Source organism: Accipiter gentilis, chromosome 20, assembly GCF_929443795.1.
Source record: "Accipiter gentilis chromosome 20, bAccGen1.1, whole genome shotgun sequence".
Lineage (NCBI taxonomy): Eukaryota > Metazoa > Chordata > Aves > Accipitriformes > Accipitridae > Astur > Astur gentilis.
In genome coordinates, this window is record NC_064899.1 from 25272398 (window position 1) to 25294073 (window position 21676).

The 21676-nt window shown below is 40.8% G+C and overlaps 1 protein-coding gene across 1 annotated transcript in view; it reads right to left on the minus strand.

Annotated features, from left to right (window-relative positions):
- Positions 1-5425: 5425 nt before the first annotated feature.
- Positions 5426-21676, minus strand: part of TGFBR1 (transforming growth factor beta receptor 1) — a 36195-nt gene continuing 19944 nt past the window's right edge. Inside the window, exons 5-9 of the mRNA XM_049824130.1 lie at positions 20280-20447; positions 19407-19563; positions 12942-13066; positions 12128-12258; positions 5426-9856 (exon numbers count right to left, since the gene is read on the minus strand). Of these exons, the coding sequence (XP_049680087.1) occupies positions 9731-9856; positions 12128-12258; positions 12942-13066; positions 19407-19563; positions 20280-20447 (707 nt within the window). The 3' untranslated portion in view covers positions 5426-9730. The remainder of the gene's footprint in view (positions 9857-12127; positions 12259-12941; positions 13067-19406; positions 19564-20279; positions 20448-21676) is intronic.

Here is a 21676-nt window from a genome sequence, read left to right on the forward strand (position 1 = left end):
AAAAAGACGGGGGAAACAAGCAAGATGAGAGCTGGAATTGTCTTTCTTCATACTACAACACTAAATACACACAAAACACAACACAGAAACACCTATTTAATTATTCCCAGCAGAGAAGATCCTGCTGGGAAGATGGATGAAAAAAGACCCAAGCTGCCATTCACCTTCTGAAAATGAGACTAATGTGACATGAAAAACAGTAGTACTTAAACATTTATCAGTTGAACCGCATATTAAAGAAGTTTCTTTAACTTGAGCCACGTTTCAAATAGTCTAAAGAAACCATCTGTTTCTAATTTAAAATAAATGTATTGAATATACTGCCTTTAGCATAAATTCTTTCTTTTTAAAACAATTTGAAATTCTTTTCAGCTCCAGAATGCAACATCTTCGGAAGGGGAAACAACGAAACATATATCTGGCTACAGGAAACTGGAAAAATGGCTGCAGCCACACATCGTTACGGAGGAAGAAATCATTAAGAGCCTAAACTATATAGTTTTGCATTTGCATTAGAACTCAAAGACTAGTAGAACGATGAACAAAGCCAGGTGACTTAACTGGAACTTTTCTCCAAAATGTGTTATCTTTTGTACAGTTACACTGAGATGATCTGTAAGCAAGCACTCAGATAAATTTTACCATACAAGTTTCCTCACTATTGTACTTCAAGCCTCCTATGTGCAACTGTGGGAACAATAAAGGGAGCAAAGCACCCAATTCCCTTCTGGAGAATCCCCTTCACCACAGAACCAGAAGATCTGGACTTTAAAAGAGAGGGCTGTGAGCATACCGTACGTACCGACAACGTCACCTGACGAAGTTAATGAAGAAATGTTGTAAAACTTTCTTTTTCACGATATTCCCCCCTTCTTCTTCAAGTTCAATACTATTCCGAGTGTTTTAAGGACTGGGGAGTGCTTATCTGTGGCACCAGCAATGATGTGCAGAGCAGCCCCGAAGAGGCTGGAAGGCACCGCGACCGCGTGAGCCTTACCAGAAGGAGCCTTTGTAAGAAACTGAAATCAGCAGTTTGACAATATTATTGCAGTGAAGAGACCAACGGTCCATGGATCTTTCAGACCTGGGTAGATGGAAATGAGGTTCTCTGTAAGGGCTTAGGTCTGCCAATACAAAATCACAAAACCTTCTAACATCTAGCGTGGGAAGCACTGTCTTTGCAAAACAAGCATAGGCAAAGCAGTTTCCTGAAGAAAGGTATGAAAAAGGTAGTTCACTTCCATGAAGAATCGCCCAGAGAGGTTCAGGGACTGAATCTCGCTGACCCTTCACCAGAAGCTATTGTCAAATAGTGTCAAAAGACAATCTTCATGGAGTAAGAAAGAAGATGACAAAGCTTCAAAAAGCTTCTCTTTTAGGAAGGAGATGTAGGTCGGACAGCCCATTCCACAGTAGGGCATTAATGGAAGAAAGCACAGCTGCATTCCACTCTTTTGAAATATGTAAGAATTAGGCAGCAACTGTGGTATCAAAGACTTCCTATGTTGCCATTCCTTACTCTGTTCCTGAACGGATAAAGAACTTGACTGCTGGGACTATACTCATGAGTTTCCCAGGCCCACAGCATAGAAGAGAATGGGAATACGTGACTCGTGGAAAAACGCATGAATACAAATTTTAAAGTGGGAATGTCCAGAGCGATAGGTAAGCTGTAACAAGTCAACTTGGAATTTATCACCAATTCTCCCTTTACCTCATCTTTTCTTAAGACTGTTACTGCTTCTGTCTTGTAGTTTTTTAGATAAAACCACAGTAAAGTAGATGTTTTCTAAGTATGTTAGTCCCTGTGGGCAGATGACCAACGCCAAGAATCAAAATAGCAACCTCCAGTTCTGGAAGTACAAGCTTCTATTGCCCAAGCTACGAAAGGCAGGGATGTAATCTCAAGAACTGCACTGGGCCACAAATACTCATACAAAACAAATAACTGCGAGTAAGTCTACACCATCAGGTTCATTTGTTAACAGCAGGTTAATTGCTGTTAACGCTTGTTACAGGTGGCACCTACCGTATGAATAATCTATCAACTCCAAGCATGGTCACCAGCCAACGAAGGGCAACGTGATGGGGATGAGAAGACCTTAGGCTCGATACTTCCAGCAGCCACCCGAGCAGAACACCACATATGAACTAACCCTGACCCAGACTTTGTGTCCGAGGACAACATGCCACGTGGTTTTCTCGGCGTCATGACTTTCTGGGTCTCATCCCAGTGACTGCTTTGCCCTTGGCCCACCACAGACTCTCGGTACGCTAGATGAACTCAGGCTGGTGGCAACACGCTGATCTTTAAGACGTGGGATAACTGGCAAGAGTCACAAAAAGTTTCAGACGTGGACTGGCACACGCTCTGCTATGTCTTCACCAGGTTCTTCAAGGAGACCGAGAGCCTATACTCGCACCAGCAGCATGCCAGACAATTTTTGGTGGCCAACAGAGCCAGACAACTCTCTGTCCATCCCCCATGCCCCCTATGAGTAACCCAACCAAACCACATTGCTCAGAATCTCATTCAGTCAAATTCTGAAAGTCCCCAAGGACGAACAGTCCAGAATTGCCCTGAGCAACCTACTCCTGTGCTTAAGCACCCTCCCGGTGAAGAGCGTTTTCCTTAAAACGAGTACCGAGGCTGAAAACGTATTCCCAGTAGGCGTATGCACAGAGGACACGTACGCAACGTACGTGTACACGGCTGGCCACCCAGAGCGGCCTCCTCCTCCTCCTCCTCCCATCTGGCTGAGCAGGACAGAGGTCCGGTAGTGGGAACACGTATGTACGGGCACAGTCCGCCCAGTAGCTGCCCCAGAATCCCAGTCTCCCCAGTCGCTGGTACATGGGGCTCCAGTCCCACTCCAACTGCCGGCACTTGGGTCTGCTGACCCTGGTCTCTCCCATGGCTGCACCCCGGACACGCGGGACCCCCTGCCCGTGGTCTGGCTCCAGCTGCTGCCCTCGGACACCCCCATGTCCCCAGAACCGAGTCCCCCTCACTCTGGGAAAGATGCAGAAAGGGATTTAAAAAGAAGGGAAGACGGCCAGAACGGCACGCTGACCAGCCAACTCTGTTTACATGTGACCCCCCCCTTTTTATCCCTGTATCCCTCTATTTTCCCGTCCTCGCTCCTCTCCCGTCACCCAAACCTCTCCCTTTCCCCACCCTTTGTTCCTCCCCTACTCATCCCGTAAGTCCTGCACCCTCCTCAGATTGAAAGGCATAGTTCCAATCCCTTTCCCCCTCATTTAAAAACCTACACAACTGTATTTGATATTATGTGAAATTAAAAATGAGTATCAACTTACATACCTAATTTTTCAACAGCTTCCACAAACTTCCAGCCACTGGCAATTGCAGAGCTCTTTTCAGTTTCGTAATTGAGCTGATCAGAAACACATCTCAAGCACGTTGAATCTTCATCTCCATATACCTATTTCAATTCCCATAAACACTGCAATTCTGCACAGGACCCTATCAGCACAGCTTGCTCGGGCTTTTTTCTGTTCAAAAGGGAGGTACTGATTTCAGGTACCATTACATCTCAGAGACTAGGGATTTAAATCTTATTTTCAAGAAACTCTCAGGAAGACTCAAAGCTGAGGGTTTCCCAGGGACTTCTGGACACTTTATTTGCAGTCTAGTCAACTTAATGAAGGACATGCTGCGCCTACATTTTTTTTTTCCAACCTGGAAGACTTGGGAACAACTGCAGCCGCTCCGAGTCAGAATTATGAGACTCATAAAACCACAGCAGTCCATCACGTCAGCAAGGGGATTTGCAGGGTAAGATTTGAGTTAATTCTTCGCCAATGAAATGATGAGCACTTACACAAATTCCCAGACAAAAACATTCTCTAAGCAGTGCAAGCAAACCAATGTACCTTCCACATGTCTCTCAACTGACGGAAGACCGAAGCCCTGTCGCTCACCAGGAGCCCTCCCGCAGAATCCCACCACGCAAGCGGTCACCCAGACGTCTGTAACAGAGCGATGCTGTAGAGCGTTCCCCTACAAAACCTGCCCGTGCCCATGTGCTTCCCTGCTGTTAGTACCAGTTAAAACATCACGCCTTGATAGATAAAGCAAGCTAGGAAGAGCATTGAAGAAGAACTTTGGAATTTTTAATTTCCTATTTAAAAGGAATCTATTTTCTACCAGGACCACCCTTACGCTGTACTAGAATTCCCCGATACATTCCTGTACAGCAGTCACCCACTTGACAAAAATTCATAAAAGGAAAACTGCAACCCTTACTTGGTACTGCATAAAAGTGGCTTGTTTATACACTCTTTAGTTATGCTGCACCTACACAAAATATTCATTACTTCGGTGCAGCAGGTATTAAAAAGAACCTATTTCAACAGCCCCACACTTTAAAAAAACAATTTCTATCAGGCAAAACCTACCAGCTGAGAATCTGCCACTCTTTACACTGACTTGTAATCCAAACTAGCATGCAGACGTCCTGAATTCACCTCTCCTCTAAAATGGTAACTGTTTGCTGCTCATGGATTTTCAGTTGTTAGGTTCAGTCCCTCAAAGCGTGAATCGCAGAAGACTATTTAAGAAAAAACCAAGTTCGGTAGACAGCAACATTACTATGCTATTTCCAGGCCATACATTTCCTCTGCTAGGAGATGGCATTTTACTGAACTTTGGTCGCTTGCAGCGGTAGGAAAGGCCTTCCTTTAGCTGCTCAAGGGAGAGAGGCATGTTCTCAGCCAAATAATCATACCTCCCACGAAAGAGTTTAAACAGGAACACAGCGTTTTGACGTGGCTTTTGGCTTTCTCCGGACACCTTACGGCTTCCCATTTTTGGAGAAAGAGTTTGCTGGAAGAAGTGCTTTTTGGTAATTCAGTCTGGTTATTTCTGAGCCAAAATTAATGGATGCACGTAAAGTTACGGAAGGGCAAGATGTCATAGTTTTTGTTGTGTCTGCATCTTCACCTTCCTTCAGAAATGTAACACCAGTCTAAAATTGAGTTTTGCACAAAACCAATCCACTCCAACACAAGCTGATTTTACTTGCTGTTCTGTGATGCACCGAGGTCAGCTGTTTAAGTAGTCTGAAATCCTCAGCAGCTCTCTTACTTCTATGTAAATATAGATGGAGAGAAGGAACACTTTGTCATTAGTTATTTTGTCCAAGAGATCAGAGATACCAGCAAGGTAATTATTCAAACATTACTGCAGGACGCAAGAAAGATCAGGTGCTTTATCATTATCTGTATAGCATAAGTGAGATGGATTGCCTCCGCGTTAGCAAACCCCTTTATCATTTTTATACTAGCAGAAATTCCTTCTGAGGAAAGGAATTCACAGTAAACCCACATTTTGCCAGGAAAGAATGTCACACCCAGACCCATACCTACCTGCAACTTCTTTCTCTGAAAGACAACTCACGCGTTTTGAAAAAAGTTATTTATTTTCACTGCTTTAATCTCTCTACTGTAGTGTTAGCACTTAACATAAGCATCCACTCTTCTACTGTCCTATTTACAATCCATTGAAATGTATACTCTACAAATACAATACATATTTTCAGAAATGTAAGGGAAATGCACAATTTTGTAAGGTTTAAAAAAAGTGACACTCATCTGTACAGGATCCTCAAATCATCCAAAAAGTAAAATTTACAAGGCAGTATCCACACAGCTATGTAAGGGCAGGTGCTACAGTGACAAAGCAGCAAACTTGCTAATACAATAAAATACAGAAAATTAAAGTGTTTTGGGGCACCAGATAATACATTTAGTACCGCTGAAGTTGTAAATTTAGTAATACCCATATTTCTAGAAACATGTAACTGCAAACCTGGAGAATGTTCTGAAAAATATTAAACATTATATACACATGAGGTAAATGTACCTTGGTCTTTTAAGAGGTAATTTGAGTTTAAAGCAACTGATATGGTGAAGTTTTTTTGTTTTAAAACACAAAATGATTAACACCTTGCAATCGTTTCAATGGCACGATATAAACAAGGAACTAACTAAAAGGTGAATTTCATGGCAATCACACTCAGAACCATTACTGAAAAAAATAAAATAGCCTCTTGTTTCATTTGACACCTTCATGTCCCCACACAGTCAATCCCAATGTCTTTACCTATATACAAAGTCTTTCTTAGGATTACAAGTGGAACCATTGGAGGTGACACTGTGTCATACTTGGAAAGTCAGCTTGAGAAACATCCCAGAATTCCAGCTTTTAAGGTTGGAAGGTCCCTGAAGAATTCCAGCATTCCAAACACAATGTTTTGGGCTTTTCAGCATCAGACTATTTCCAATGCTCCTTATTCTCCATGTCCACATCCACCTGGTCACAAGTCTGTAAACCAAACTGAGGCTTCAATGCTACTAAAATGTCAAATTGGTTAAATCCACAAAAACTTAAGTGAATGTATAATGTATGTAATATTTACAATAAACATTTGCATCAGTATTCATCAGAAACTGTTTTGGTATATACTTGAAATGATACAAAATTAATATTTTGAATGCTAAAATATTTTGGTCCCCCTGGATTTCCAAGAGCAGATCTGGTGATATTACAATCTTAATTTAAAAAATACTTATGTGTACCTGTGTCCATATATATAAGATATGATCTTACACAGGTAACATTTAAAGTTACATAATATATACAGACACAGCCTTTGTAAAAGGTGTTCAGTTTATATAATGGAGAAGAAGAACAAAGCTTGAAGTTGTGGTGTCAGAACTGAGGATACATATAGCTCTATTCAGAATTTCCCTGTTCAGCATTCCAATATGAATAATAAGGTTGTCCCAAAATAACATTCCTAACATCACACACTGTATCAAGCATCCTTCCTGTGCTTTGTTTTTGCAAGCTTCCATTACAAAGGGAAAAATTAGAACAACATAAGAATAGTTGCAGGCAATTCAGGAGAATGAAGACTGAAGAATGAGATGAGACAGATGTAACATGAGATGATGCTGTTCAGCTGCCACAGATTCTCTTTTAAATGCAACAGAACTGCTCCTTATATTTTAGGAAACTAAACGTTACGGTCATAAGGTTTTGTAGGTGCTAAAAAAAGCTACTAATGAAATTATTTGATGAATTATATCAGAAGGTCTCTCATGTTACCATCAAGATTACCTTAAAGATCTGACGCATGCCAGCACTCTGATGATTCTAAAGTACGAACTATACCATTTGCATCTATGGTAAAGATCCAGTTACGCCTATGAAAAACTCAAAAAGTTTAATTGTTTAAATAGAAAGCCTTCGAAATTAGTATGGAGATTAGTAAATTCTACTTTGATGCTGACCTGTTTTCTTTAAATATTTGCCTAGATACATAGAACTTGTTAGAGGCATGCGAAATACATAGACTTGGGAGTTTAGTTATACTTGATCATTTTTTTAGAACAGTCATAATTGAAAAAACTCTGTGGTGCACAGCTGTCCATTTGCACAACGGCATTGTTTATTTAAAATACCTACATGAAGTAATTTTTGATGCAGCTTTGACTGATAGAGGCCTGAAGCACAGAAGCCTGACTGGTCAGATAATGCTAAACAAATGTTAAGCACGACAGCTGTACATATGTTTAAAATCAATTGTTTTCTAAGAACTTCTCTTACTTTTTCTTCTTTTCCTGGATGCCACCTTCCAGTATGAGTAAACTCATCCACAAAGGTGGCTGAATAAAGCATTTAATTAATTGCAGTTCAACCTCTGAAGGTCTGTAATTCCCACATCAGTTAAACCTATCTCCAAGCAAGCACTAAGAATTTGGAAATATGCAAGAGCTAGCAAAGTGCTAAGGTTTATCTTGGCTAAGCCTCACATCACCTATATAGCCTCTTCTTGCTAGGACCCATCCATCTTACTGCTTTAACTACCACATATCACAGACCACGGAATACAATCTCGACTATGCTTCTGTTAGCCACCACCCTGCCGCTGCTACTGGCTTTGTGAAAAGCTCTCTCAGTGGACTGTGTGCTGAAGAATGAAAAGAAAGCAAAGCGAAGGTTGCCAAGCTTGTTGCACAACAGGATGGATACTGATGTGTTCTGGAGAGTAGGAGGTTAGGTGGCGTATTATTTACCAGGCACATTTACATACTGACATACAACTGAGTGTTTCAGGCATTAATGAAGCCAAAGGTCAACCAGACTCCTCCCAAAACTGTAACTGAAAAAAAAATATCCTGGTAACAGCAGGTTTTTAAAGAGAATTTTCCATATTAATTCCCCCAGTTCCCTCCAGAAATCGTACATTTGGGCAGGAAGCAATTCAATTTCTAAACGAGTTTGCAAAAATCTTGTGATATCCTTAAAATCTCAGGCAAATCTTGACTAAAGCCATGCATATTCTTCTGTGTTCTTATGACAACACAAGCCACCATAAGCTTTGTTCTTGTAACTATGAAGAGGATTGCTGGAATCCTCTGGTATTTGTATCCAAAGACCTGCAGCTCACCACTTTCTGTAGCTCACCACTTTCTGTGTATGAGGCACACACAAAATATATGCACATAAAATTTATAAGCAGCTTTGAACTTTCTAGTACAAAAGCCCAAATAACTTCTCCCTAATTACAGGTGCACTTAATCCTCGTTTAATTGCAAATATTGTTCTTTGAGCCTTAAAGACTCTGCAGAACTGCACAGAAAATATGCTTTTCATATTTGATTTAATGGAGCAAAATCTCCCTTAAGAACACCTTACTCCTCTTGCTACTTTTCTGAAGTAGATAGGTACTTCAAGCATTTTAGAAGTACCACTTGATTAAAAAAAAATAAATCTTATATATAATTATGACTGATGACTTGACAATTACAAAATATGACAGTGAATTAACTAGCTTACACTATTTAGAACTCCTACAGTGGTTTAAAGAGTCAGATTTTGGTAAAATTAAAGGTGTTCCATGAATCATGTGCTCACTTGCTGAAAACGAGTGTGAATTAGATCTTAGCTAGGCAAAGGAACGATTGATTTTTAGCTTGTATTTTTGAAACCAAAAGTACCATTGGCTTTGTACGCTCCTACTAATCTGCATTACAAGACTCAAAAGCGGCACTTACTGGTATAATACAATCTATTTTGAAGGCAATGTAATGTTCTGAGAAAGTGGAAAAACCCCAGTAATCACGTATAAAGTATAGTTGCATAAATTATGTTCCCACAACTGAATGAGGTCAATTTGTAAATCAAGGTAAGAGTCCAAGAGATATACTACCTTAATAGCTAGCAAAGTATACTCCAACAGTACATTCACAATCTGAATCAAAGAACCGTGACAGTGGTTCAGAATAGTCAATGTACCAGCCAGGAATAAAGCTGCTTAGAGAGCCATCAATGCACTCTAGAATAATACAGTGAACCAGTTCCATTTTAAAAGTGACCTCCTATTTTTAGCACAGTTAACGAGAAGTTAAGACCAGCTATCAACTTTCCAAATAAAAAAATTATAGGTTAATTAAAATAAAACTAGACTACACAATGTTTTGTAAGTAACCTGGGAAAGAGGTTCATAGTGCACAGAAAGGACCCAACACAACTGTTTAGCACGTCCACAAAAATCCTAGTAAGTGACGTTCCTATGAAGTACTAAAAGGCAGCAATATCCTTCTGTTCCCCCAATGAGGTAGAACAATTAACCTTCTTAACACGCCACTCTGGTGCAGATATGGATTTTTACAGTATTCTTCGGTAGCAAATCCAGGATTACATCTTTATCCCCTCCTGTTGACTAAGTTGCGATAATGTTTTCTTAATGCGCAAAGCTGTTAGTCTAGCAGCTCCGTTGGCATACCAGCATTCCCGCATAATTTTTGCCATTACTCGTAATGCCTGCAAAGGAAAGACAAGTAATTATATGTACTGCTGTTCCAGCGTAGCCCATGTAACCTCTGTTCTACCTTAGTCTCTTAATGCATTTCTGAAATCTATTACTAGTACTACAGCTGCATGGAATTGTGTATTGTATGAAAAACTCAAATTCTTACTTTATTGACAGAAAAAGAAAAGTCTTTAAAATCCTGTAGAGCATAACTAGTATTTTTCAGGAGAATTTCAGCCCATGCAAAAATATTTTAATGAAAAATTAGTAGCTTGCCTGTAACTGTTTTCTGAATTTTCACATTAGACAAAAATACACTCTTTTTTATTGTACCTCCAGTTAAGGAGTTAGTTCACGCTAGAGCAATTCAAAGTTCATCAGCCTTCTTCCTCAAATTGAAGCTCTCTAATGACTCTGAAAATTTCTGGAGTCTTTTTATCCTTCAGATAGCCATTCTTTGAAATCCGTGAATGTTACTACACAAGTAACAATGCAAATAACACAAGAACTGAAGATGAAATAAAATAATAGCTCTACATTCCAAGAATTACTCCCAAAGCTGTATCACATTGAGCTCCTAAGTAAGTTTGCAGGATTGGAATGCTAGCATTTAAAAAACTGACTTTACAGTCTGTTGGTGCGTATCATCGCCTTTCTCTCCTACTTGCATTCTCTTCCCCAATCTGTTATCTCAGACCTTCACCCATGTATTCATTTCACACATGCCACAACCTAGCTCCCTCTTCCACCTAAAGTACATGGTATCTTATCAATCTCTTACTCCTACCATAGCCTACTGCAGCTCTTCTCCTAAGCTCTGAATCAGAAAGCATCGGTTCTAGCCCTGGCTGGGTTCCTAGAGCAAGCAATATGAACAAAAGTTGGCTGGAAAGGCAAGAGCTCGCTGCTGTGCACGATACTGTCCGTGCAGCGTAATGAGCTCACCCCAGAATTAGGTAGGCACTTCTACAGAGGCATGGTCACGTCAGGAGCGGCCGCTACATGCATGCTTCAGTTCTAAGCCTTTGGCTTACTAGAGTCTCAGCTTCCTAATAACTGTGTTCATGTTTTAGTAAGTTCACACAGTACAAATTCTGAGACAAACAAAGCACTAAGGCCACCACAGTTTTGGATGAAAATTCCTAAAGGCATTTACGATTCTGGCCACTGGGTAGGATATTCCTTGACTACACAACGGTAGGGCAAAGACCCCTGAGTGAGTTAGTTCCAAGTGAGCATTCACATGAGGCAGCACGGCACTGCTGAAGATACACCATTTGTGTCCCAACAAGCAGTACAGTGCTGCTGCGCTGACAGAGTATTGAGCTGGAACTAGCAAGTCCAGTTCTTGAAAGAGATAACCAGCCTAGTTACAAACCAACTGGCACAGACCTGACTAGCTCATGTATCTTTACTACGCCTGCTGTGGGTTAACCCCAGTGGGCAGCTCAGCCCCACGCAGCCGCTCACTCGCTTCCTCCCCACTCCAGTGAGATGGCGGAGAGAATCGGGAGGGCAAAAGTGAGAAAACTTGTGGGTTGAGATAAAGACAGCTTAGTAGGCAAAGGGCGAAAACCAAGCCAAAACAAAGAAAACCAAGTGATATGAACCCAATTGCTTACCACCATCCAAATGATGCCCAGCCAGTCCCTGAGCAACAGCAACCCCTGGAAAACTCCCCGCTCTCCCGGTTTTATTGCTGAGCATGACACTGCATGGTATGGAATATCCCCCGATCAATTTGGGTCAGCTCTCCCAGTCGTGTTCCCTCTCAGCCTCTCGTCCATCCCCAGCCTACTCAGCGGCTGGGTGGGCAGAGTAAGAAACGGAGGAAGCCTTGAAGCTGTGCAAGCACTGTTCAGCACTTGCTAAAAAATCCGTCTACTATCAAACTGTTTTGGCCACAAATCCAAAACACAGCACCATACAGGCTGCTCTGAAGAAAGCTAACTCAATCCCAGCCAGACGCAGTACAACCCCCAGCTGCACAATTTATTTGCAGTGATGCTTCCTGTATAATATAATTCAGCCTACCTTTAATTTACATTAGCATTGCCTATGCTTCTTAGGAAGGGATCCTAAAATCCTCCACGCAGCATTAGCTATTAATTTTTGTGAAATTACATTCAATATTAATGTATAAAGCCACAATGATCAGAATGAAATTAAGTTCTCCCAGAAGCAACCCTTCTCCCTTCAACAACAAGCACAATTTTTAAGCCATTGAAATCAATAAAAGCTCTAGTGTCCGTTAAAACAGCTTTAGCAAGGTTAGTTAATACCTCACAGCTCTGCCATCTGTTTGGAATATTGGGCCTTAACTTCTGCTCACACACAACTTTCCTCATTTCTTCAACAGAAGGATCTGAAGGAACGAGGTCATAGTACGGCAACTGGTAATCTTCATGGATTCCTGTAATAGGTTGAAAATAGCTTTATTTTAGCTAACACTGTATTACACATTCTTCACTTTTTACTGTGTTCCTTATCAGTACCCTACTGTTTTCTTTTTTGGTTTTATTTTTTAAAAATTACATTACAATGACTGACAAATAAATTTAAAAAAAGAAAAAAAAATTCCTTAACCGTACCTTATGAGTATTTACATTACCCTTGAAGAACTTTTAATTTTGAAATTTATGTATTTGGAAAAGATGGAAACTATGTCAAATCTTTCATATGCTATGCTTCCAAGAAGCATGTCTTTAGTATATGATTTATAATAGCATGTTCTATTTTAAATAAGGTATGGATGTTATCTGAACACATTATAGCTAGCCCTTACTTGTGGTGTTTGCCCCTTGCTCTCAAGGACATTTAACTTCAGCCTTTTCTCCCCTCTATGTAAAGGTTTTACAAAAAAATTAATATAGACAAGGATATTTCCTATTTTCTTCAACAGGTATGGTTCATCAATTTACAAAGAGGTCAAATAAACCAGTCATCATTTACAGGATTAACAGTTAGAAAGTCTGAGATGTACTGGCTATTACCTTGCACTGTTTTTAGAGCAAACTGTTTACTCAAACTTATTCAGGTTCTGTAAGTTACTTATAATTCCTTAGTATGTCCAATTTTGTAAAGATTGCCACATACCACCGATTGAACATCGCCGAGCTATTTCCCAAAACACTAATCCCATTGCATAGATGTCTGCTCGTTTGAATGACTCAAAATGTTTCATATTTATGGAATCGTCTAGAACTTCAGGTGCCATGTACCTATTTGCAATAAAACAAAACAAAACAAAAAAGAGAAGAGAACGTTTAATTTCATAAATACTCACTGTAGGGAAAGTTCAATGCTACTGATCAGCTCAAAACCAAATTTAAATACTTATGTGGAAAAGGAGACAAAGGAAAATCTGTTCCATTAATGTTATCCAAACAAAGACCTTTCAGAGCAAAGGAGATAACAAGTAAACCTAGAGGAACAAGCACAACAATAGGGGGAATAAAGGAAAATGATAAACAGATAGAGCCATAAACCTGATAGACACAGGAGAACAGAGACAATATCAAAGACCAAAAGTCTCCAGTTGCTAACTGATGGGCTATTAAGAAACTCCAGGCATAGCTTTAGAGGGCCAGTCTGGACCCTGTAAACTGCTAATAAGTGGGAAACAAGAGGAACACAAGGATTGTGGATATTCAAGGAAGGCCTGTGGGACTATGCAATGCTTATCAGGGAAAGTTTAGGAGAAGGGTAACTGGAACAGAAGTGGAGCAATAAAAAAGGGTATCATAGGGGCCAGCCGCATAAAGCGTTGCCAGTCACTACGCCTGTCTGACCAAGCCCTGCACCTGCTCACTGCAGCGTATCCCATCTTCTTAAATCCTAACTGTCTTTCTAAGCAATCTCACTCTCAAGCTTACGTGCACGTGTGCTGTAAGGGCTACGTGCCAGCAACTGGAGGCAGGCATGAGTGAGTTCGGGGCTGGCAACTGGAGTCAGAAGAGGGATGAAGCTGCCCTTGGGCATGGGGTGCCAGCAACCACACAGAAGGAGGGTCTCAGCTGGAAGGGGAACTGCAGATCCCAGCAGTGCGTGTCCACAGGTCTTCGGAGCACGTATCTGGAGCTACTGTGGGAATGAATTCTGGGCCAGCAACTGCAGTCAGACAGTGGGTGAAGACACCCCTGGTGCCAGCAACTGGAGCGAACAAGAGTCTCTGCTGCAGCCGCTGAAGTGGTACCACGGGTCACAGCCTTCACAGTCACTCACGTGCTTACAGGTACCAGCTAAAGGGGAGAACTGGGATGACAGAAGCAGAGTAAGGGCCTCTCAGCACCGGCAACTGGAGTGGGAATCACAGGTCATAAGGTCTATGTGCCCCAGCCAACTGCTGGGGTGGGCCAGAAGGGTTCTATTTCCCCCAAAGCTGGTATGCATGGCAGGTGTGGATGGGTGTAATTCACTAGCAAACTTCAAGCTGTTCTAGCCAGCAAATAGGTGGCCCAGGCAGGGATGCTTGACAGGCAGAGGGCCTGTGCTGGTATTCGAGGGAATCCATGCACGTAGGTGTGCATAAGGGCACATGCATCTCTTTGCTACTGTGCATTAACCCAGCCCAGCTGGTAAGTAGGAGACCTGTGGAGCACAGAAGGCATTAGACACACCGAGGGTTGTACTGGTAGTTGGGGGATTCATAAACTTCCATGGGTTTGTGAGGCTGCAGAAGGGAGGGTGTGTTTTCACTAATGAAGTTCAATCCTGATCAGCTGAAGAGAAGGAAGGAGACTTGGCTGCCTGTACTTATATTTTATACAAGTTCTGACAGTGTTTTACGTGGGTGTTGAAGACAACACATGGTGTATAGCAATCTGTGTAATCGGCCCTGTCTGTAGTGTTTGTGTCTGCGTATGCCCAGCCTCGCTACTGGTTGAATCCCAAATAAGAAAGAAGCAGCAGCTGCATCCGTGGGCCTGGGATGGACAGAGCCCCCGCCCTTTGGACACACCAGGCTGGGCTCCAGAGGCCAGGCAGGAGGAAGCCCCGGCTCCTGGAATCTGCCACTTAGAACATCCCCCAGCAAGACTAGAGAGGGAATAGACACAAAGGGCTGGTTACAAAATCAGCACTGCGAAGGATTCCTTCGGAGCAAAAGCTCCCTATCATTGCAGTAATTGGTTCTTCATCATACAGTCTGTAAGTCCCGTCATAAAATATGCCAGGCTTTTTTCTTTTTTTTTTTATAGTAAATTCTATTTGGGTTACACATTAACAACTGTGCTCACAAAAGTTTACTTTATCAACATTTCCTGAAACTGAAAAATCTGTCATGGACTTTCAACTAAGAAACAAGGACTGAAAACTGGTCATGGCATCCAAGTGATTGTTTAGTGACTAGGCCTAATGTGGGAACATCAAAAAAATGTCAGTGTGGACTGCATTCTGAGAGTTACTGACAGCAGCATCCCCACTGGCTGCTGGAAAGAATGAATGGTATTTGCTGCATCAGTCAACATCAGTTGTAAGATTGCTCTCACTCTGGTATAGCTCTAGCAGCTAAATCCAATATGTAACGTTTAGCAGAGTTCAGTGTGTTTCTCCACATCACTGCCCTGTCAATCTCAAGCTGACATAACAATGAAGCAGGCAAACAATGACACCAGCACTTTGGAGAGCACGGTTAACTTAAAGCAACACACATAGATTACTGGAGTGGAATACAGTGTCTGGCAATAGTTCAACCTCTGGAACAGCCACGGAAGCCTACGCACAATTTCACTTAATCGACATAATACTAGCATTTTCTCTTCCTAGTACCAGAGATGGTAGGCAGAATACAAGACACATTACTTAAAATAAATTTAAGGACTATTAGACCTTTAAGAAGTCTCTGAGCACTACTGTGTCCTACAGAAATGACATACGTACAAGGAAGCAAGGTCTACCAACAAAAGAGAAAAAATGCAACCAGGAGTCCAGAACTCCAACAAGGGTTCGTGACATGAGAGCTCTCCTAAGCACTGTACAGGCATATAATTCCCCAGAAGTGATAAACACAGCACAAGCAGCAGACAACTGCCTAAAGAGGAACATAACGTTTACTTTGACAGTATTTATTGAATGGAAGCAGAGTCTTAAGTTTACATATGTCACAATCTTTGATATAGACAAGGCTTAAATTATTCTGGGCCACCCATATCAAAACCTTTTTAATCAAGAATGCAAGATTGTGGTGGGTGTTTTAATGCTCTCCAAGGATTTTGCATTATTGGATAATCTTCTTATGCTACTTCATGTACTTGACAGTATAGTGATCAGCTTTGAGTCTAGAAGAAAGAATATTTGATCTATCTTAAGATCACATGGGGATGAGAAGAGTAATGGAGCTGGGAAAACACCAAACCAAAAACTCTAACCGTGTTGCAAGACTGTCAGCCAGAATCACTTATACAAGCAGTAAAGGAGGTTGTCTCAGTTTCTGTAAATCATCATAAGGACAAGGGTCTTAATAGGAAAGACCATAAGAGGCCTGAATGTGGCAATGGAGCTGAATCCATAACCTCAAAAGAAAAAATTCCATCCCCCCTCCCGCCCCAAATGGGATTTCCGCTGAATTTATTGGCAAAGTGACCTCTTACCATGATCCTCCATCAATGCATTTAGATTGGCTTTGGCTTTCATAACACAGAATAGTGACTGACTGCTCAAAAAGTCTGAAAGATTATTGCTGGAACAAGAGAGGTGAAAGGCGAGTAGGTCATCTAGTGCAATTAGCAGATTAGCCCTTTTATGGCTATCAGACAAAAGGGAGAGAAACATGCATCTCCTTGTCAGCTTATATATTGGAAATGCATTGCTTGTCAGAAACTGTATTTTAGGTTCTGGAGAGAACTACTCTACATTGACTAACTTGGACCTTGTGAACAAGGTCTGCAGCTCAGTACACTGCAAGAATGGAAAGGATAAGTCTACAAAGAAGTTTACAAATTATGTTGAGCATGGCCTTGCCAAACTTTGGGTGCCTGCTGACCTCTTACCCCCACCCTTTTTTGGTCCAAGAGCTCTGTTGCCTAAATTTCTTCTACAACATATATGGAGCTTCGTGTCGCCGAACAGGACCCACACACAACATGCTGAGTGTGACTTCTCCTTTCACCAAGCCTGTTCTCTACAAGCATACCTAGAATTCCGCTCATACTGGGTTTAGGTAAACTGCAGAAAAGCACCCATGTTAAGGTGGAATTTGCAGCCAAGCTTCTTTGAAAGACAGCCTATTTCAGCTACCAAAAGTAACAGTTGGCCCACACTTCTCAAAAAAACCCCAAACCACAAACAAAAAACCAACCAAAAAAAAAAAAAAAAAGAGAATGAGGGTGGTTTTTTTTCCTTGCCTCAGGGAGTGAGAGAGGGATTCTATTTCCTTCTCAGTTTAAAGCTCACATTCCCTGCTTTATGCTGCCGGCTGAGCTGTGAAAGCATACAGTTCACACCCTCTGGTAAAGCTAAGCCCCTGAACAGAAAAGACAGATTCATTCAGAGAGAAGGATCATCAATCTGGCTCAGCACCTGTATCACTCACCCAAGAGTGAGTCTTGCTTGCTCCCAGACCATACATTTTTTACAACAAACAATCATTAGAAAAATATAAATTTAGCCAAATTTCCCTGAACTTGCACACAGAGCTTCCATGTGCAGAAGAGATACAAGCAGTGGCAATCAATGAGAATAAAATTTGCATTGAACAAGTAAGATCGGAACTTTATTATGAAAAATTAATCAGAGGTGCAGAGTTACTTAACTAAGAATGCACAAGAGGGAGGAAGAGGGGACCAAGCCTTTTATGAGAATGAACAATTTTCAGAGTGGTAGAAGTGACTGATGTCTTTGAAGTGGGAAACAGACTTAGTCATGCTGCTGCCCACTGCAGCAAGAGAGTTACTACAGCTTTACCCTTGTCAAGAAGCATAAGGCAGATGAACAAGCAATTTAATACCGCCTATGCATGAAGAGATCTTGTAAGTGGCATCTACAGACACAGCTAAAAGGATGCTTTCTCCAAAGGCTAGACTAAAGAAAATAACTGTTTTGCACACCATTTTTCTTTGCATATAGCTGTAGTAGAAAATACTAAGTCACATGTGGTACGTGCCCTGCACACAGCTAAGTTCACATTGACAGATTCCACAGTAGTCTGCTGTTTTGCTGCTACCAATGATTACTAGAGACTTTGAGAAGGAATAATGCCCACTACTTTGTAATCTAGTAGTAGTTCAGAAAATAAATCTCATCTGACCATTTGTGTGGTATTTCTAAAGTTGGCAAAGGACTAGTACAGCAGAGCTTTAAAACAAAGTAATTTCAGCAATATAACTGTCAGTAAAATAAATTTTCAGTACGTGTTCTAAAAGCTTCTGTTCACTGAGCCTTAACAAAATAAACAACCTGTTTCTTTCTTCCAAAAACCCACAGCTAAAGGGGCATCCTAGTTCACTGTAAAACCCCAATCACCATTCCCCGCCCCCCACTCCCCTGCAGTATCATTCACTAAAGAGAGTTATTAAAAAAATATATTTTTTTATGCATGGATTGGAGATTGGGCAACATCAACACAGAATTTTCTCCAACACTGCTAGGGCATATGCTGGAGTTAATCACATACAGCCCTGAAACTCTGGGCTTCCACACATTTCTCTGTGACAGGCGTACAAACTTCAGTTTGATGTATCACTGAACCCATAGGCATCAAAAGGACAAAAAGGTTGCCCGCATCGCACAACTCTGCTGCTGTGGTTCACTGTTAGTGCTACTATCTCTAAATGCTGTATAGCTGCACGGATTACTAAAGGAAATTAATCTTCTCTTCAGAACAGCTTCCAGTTATTATTGTCTGGAGGTTCAGCAATGATAAATTACAGCCAGGAAGTTTACTTGCACTTGTGGTTGATGGAGTTAAAGAGCTCCGAGTTCTTTTGAGACAAGAAAATCCATATTGCCAAATTCAGAAGTAGGCCTTTAAAAGAAAGGGAGTATACCGACTTATCTGTTGATAATTCTATTTATGCATTAGATGACAGATGACTGCTGTTTTAAGCTCTTGTACTTCTCTCAAAAATATGATCCCATGAAAGACTGCATCCAAGACACTGCATCTTTTATGTTCTACCACATAGGCTTCACACTGAAAAAACCCCAGCTTTTTACTTTCACTGTCAATATCCTGTCTGGATATTGTCCTGTCCAGACTGGGCTGCAAGCAACATTTCCATGCAACACAAGGCAAAAAGAATAAAGATACAGCAGTGAAGTCTCTAAAACTGCCATTCTTGAAATCTCCTAATTGTTTTAATATATACTTGTGCCCTACAATATTTTGCAAGTTTTCAGTATTTTACACATGCTAGTAATAGATGCCAATATTCAACATGCTTTTTAAGCACCTACTGTCTAACTACCAGCTGGCAAGGAATTGTCTAGGAATTCTACCTGCCATTGTTTACATTTTCCTGCTGCTTGTATTTGTACCCACAAAAATCTTCTATATGGGACAAGACAAAAACCAAAGCATTTTATTATAATAAGTCACCTGACGCATCATTTTAATGATTTTACCTTTTTGTTCCCACTCTGTGGTTTGGGGCAATATCAATTGTGTCTGTAGCAGAATCGTGCCTAACTGCCAACCCTAGGTCCGCAATGCAGCATGTTCCATTCTTCTTTACCAAAATATTTTTTGATTTCAAATCTCTGTGGGCAATCGCTGGTTTGCCTGTAAGGGGGAAAAAAACAAACCAAACAAACCTAGAAATTACACATCTGTAAAAAAGATAATTGCTATTATTCTAAGCCTGGCGCAGATTTTGTTTGAAGTTACAGAATTCCTTCCAGTTCTACTGCTTAATATGCATCAAGGTAACTCCTGAAATATTCATTGTGGACTGGCTGGCTGTCCAGAAAAGTGCCTTAAACATCTACCATATTACTCCACTCTACTGCTCCTTTCCCTCTTCCTGCAAGTATTTATTGTGTACACATACTACTTGCCACAAAAAAGTTTCTAATCTCTCTGGAAATAGACCCATAGTGCTGTCTCAAAGTTAAGAGGATAGTACAGGCACCATTACTTAGTGCCTTTTAATAGGCGTTTTGTAGGAAGGATTGTTACATCACAAAACCTGGGTATACCACAGAAAGGAAGGTAAAAAACCTTACAAATTAAGAACTTCTATTAGTTCAGAAATTATCACAGGTCCCAAACAGACATTTTTCAATTCACTCAGCTCCAGAAGGGATTAACTTGGGTATCTGTGCTGAGTTCAGCTGCCTTCTCATTATGTAAGTAAGTAGCTGTGTGCAAAGCAACTACACTGTGAAAAGGTTGAATGTTCTAATTAAGAAGAGAATTATAGTAGGAAGACCTATGTATATATCATTTTTAAGAAACCCAGTATTATCCACGTGACAAGTTGAATAGTTTTAGATTACCTTGCGTGCCAACAATTTCCATGTGAAGATGAGCAAGACCACTGGCAGTGGACAAAGCTAATTTTATCATTCCTTCCACTGTTACTGTATACCTGTTCAGGTAATCAAAGAGTGATCCATGCTCATGATAGTCTGACACCAACCACAGCTGAGTCCATGTACCATTGTCTGCAAAATAACACTGGCATGAATACCACATATACACACACAAAAGACAAGAAAACCATATATGCCACTTTTATACAATGCTTATGAAGTACAAATTATGTTTTGCAAGTAATCTCAGCCAATTAGACTCTCAAATCTTTACTTCTATCTCCGTAATATTTAAATGCCTCTGTGAGGTGAACTATTCAGGTTATTAGACAGGCCCTGCCTTCCTCTAACTTTTCTGGTTGGGGGGAACAGTGCATGATACAGAACATCTTGTCACTATCGGTCTAGTACAATACTGTCCAGGCTACCCATTAAAAAAAAACAAAACAAAAAACAGACATTCAAGCTTTGCCCCATGATGCCTTCAGTCTTCCCATAATCTCTCCAGCCTCAGCCTGGGAGATAATTTCCATAGTTACCAGCAGCTGGTAGATTTTTCCTCCTGAAGCAGAAGCTTGCAAGCAGCAATTTGACACACTACTTCAAAACCAAAGTCAAATCCCACCTCTGGTGACATCTAAGTTGCTGGCCAAAATTGAGGTTTCCAGGAGGCACAAGGGTAAAGCAAATGAAAAACACTGATTATGAGAAAACCAGTTTGTTGTATGATTTTTCAGTGAACCATGAAGAACAAGATTATTCCATAATACATTTGCAGATATCCGAAGGCATACAAGTGACATAAGAACTAAATTGTTCACATTATTAAACTAGTGGACACAAAATACCTTGAAGTTTAAGCCACAGAGAGAAGACTATTAAAGGAATTCGAATCAAGAGAGGGGGCAAAAGTTTTTTTTTTTTTTAACCTAAGAAGCAGAAATACACCCAGAAAAGAACAATCCTGACACCAAATAGGTTTTCCAATTTTGTTTTGTTATAAAAACCACAATCATGTGGCAGATCTGAGAAGTGGTTTTATAGCTAGCTACTTTTGTAGAACAGTCTTTCATCTCTTTAAAAGGCTAGTTATCCCATAAAAGATTTTAGTTGGACTTTTATCCTGAATTTTACAGCCACTATTCCCTAAGAACGAGTGACAAAACTCAGCACAAGCCAAAGAGATATCTCATTATGTGGTAGTCACTAAGGATTATCAAAGTGCGTACTCAAGAACTAAATATGAATAGCAAGGAGAGAAATGAATTCAGAAGTTAGCTCCTACCATAAACATACTGAAAAACTTTTAGTTTCCAAAGAGAAGGTTCTTATACTTCCTTCCCCTCTTCCTCCACTCCCCT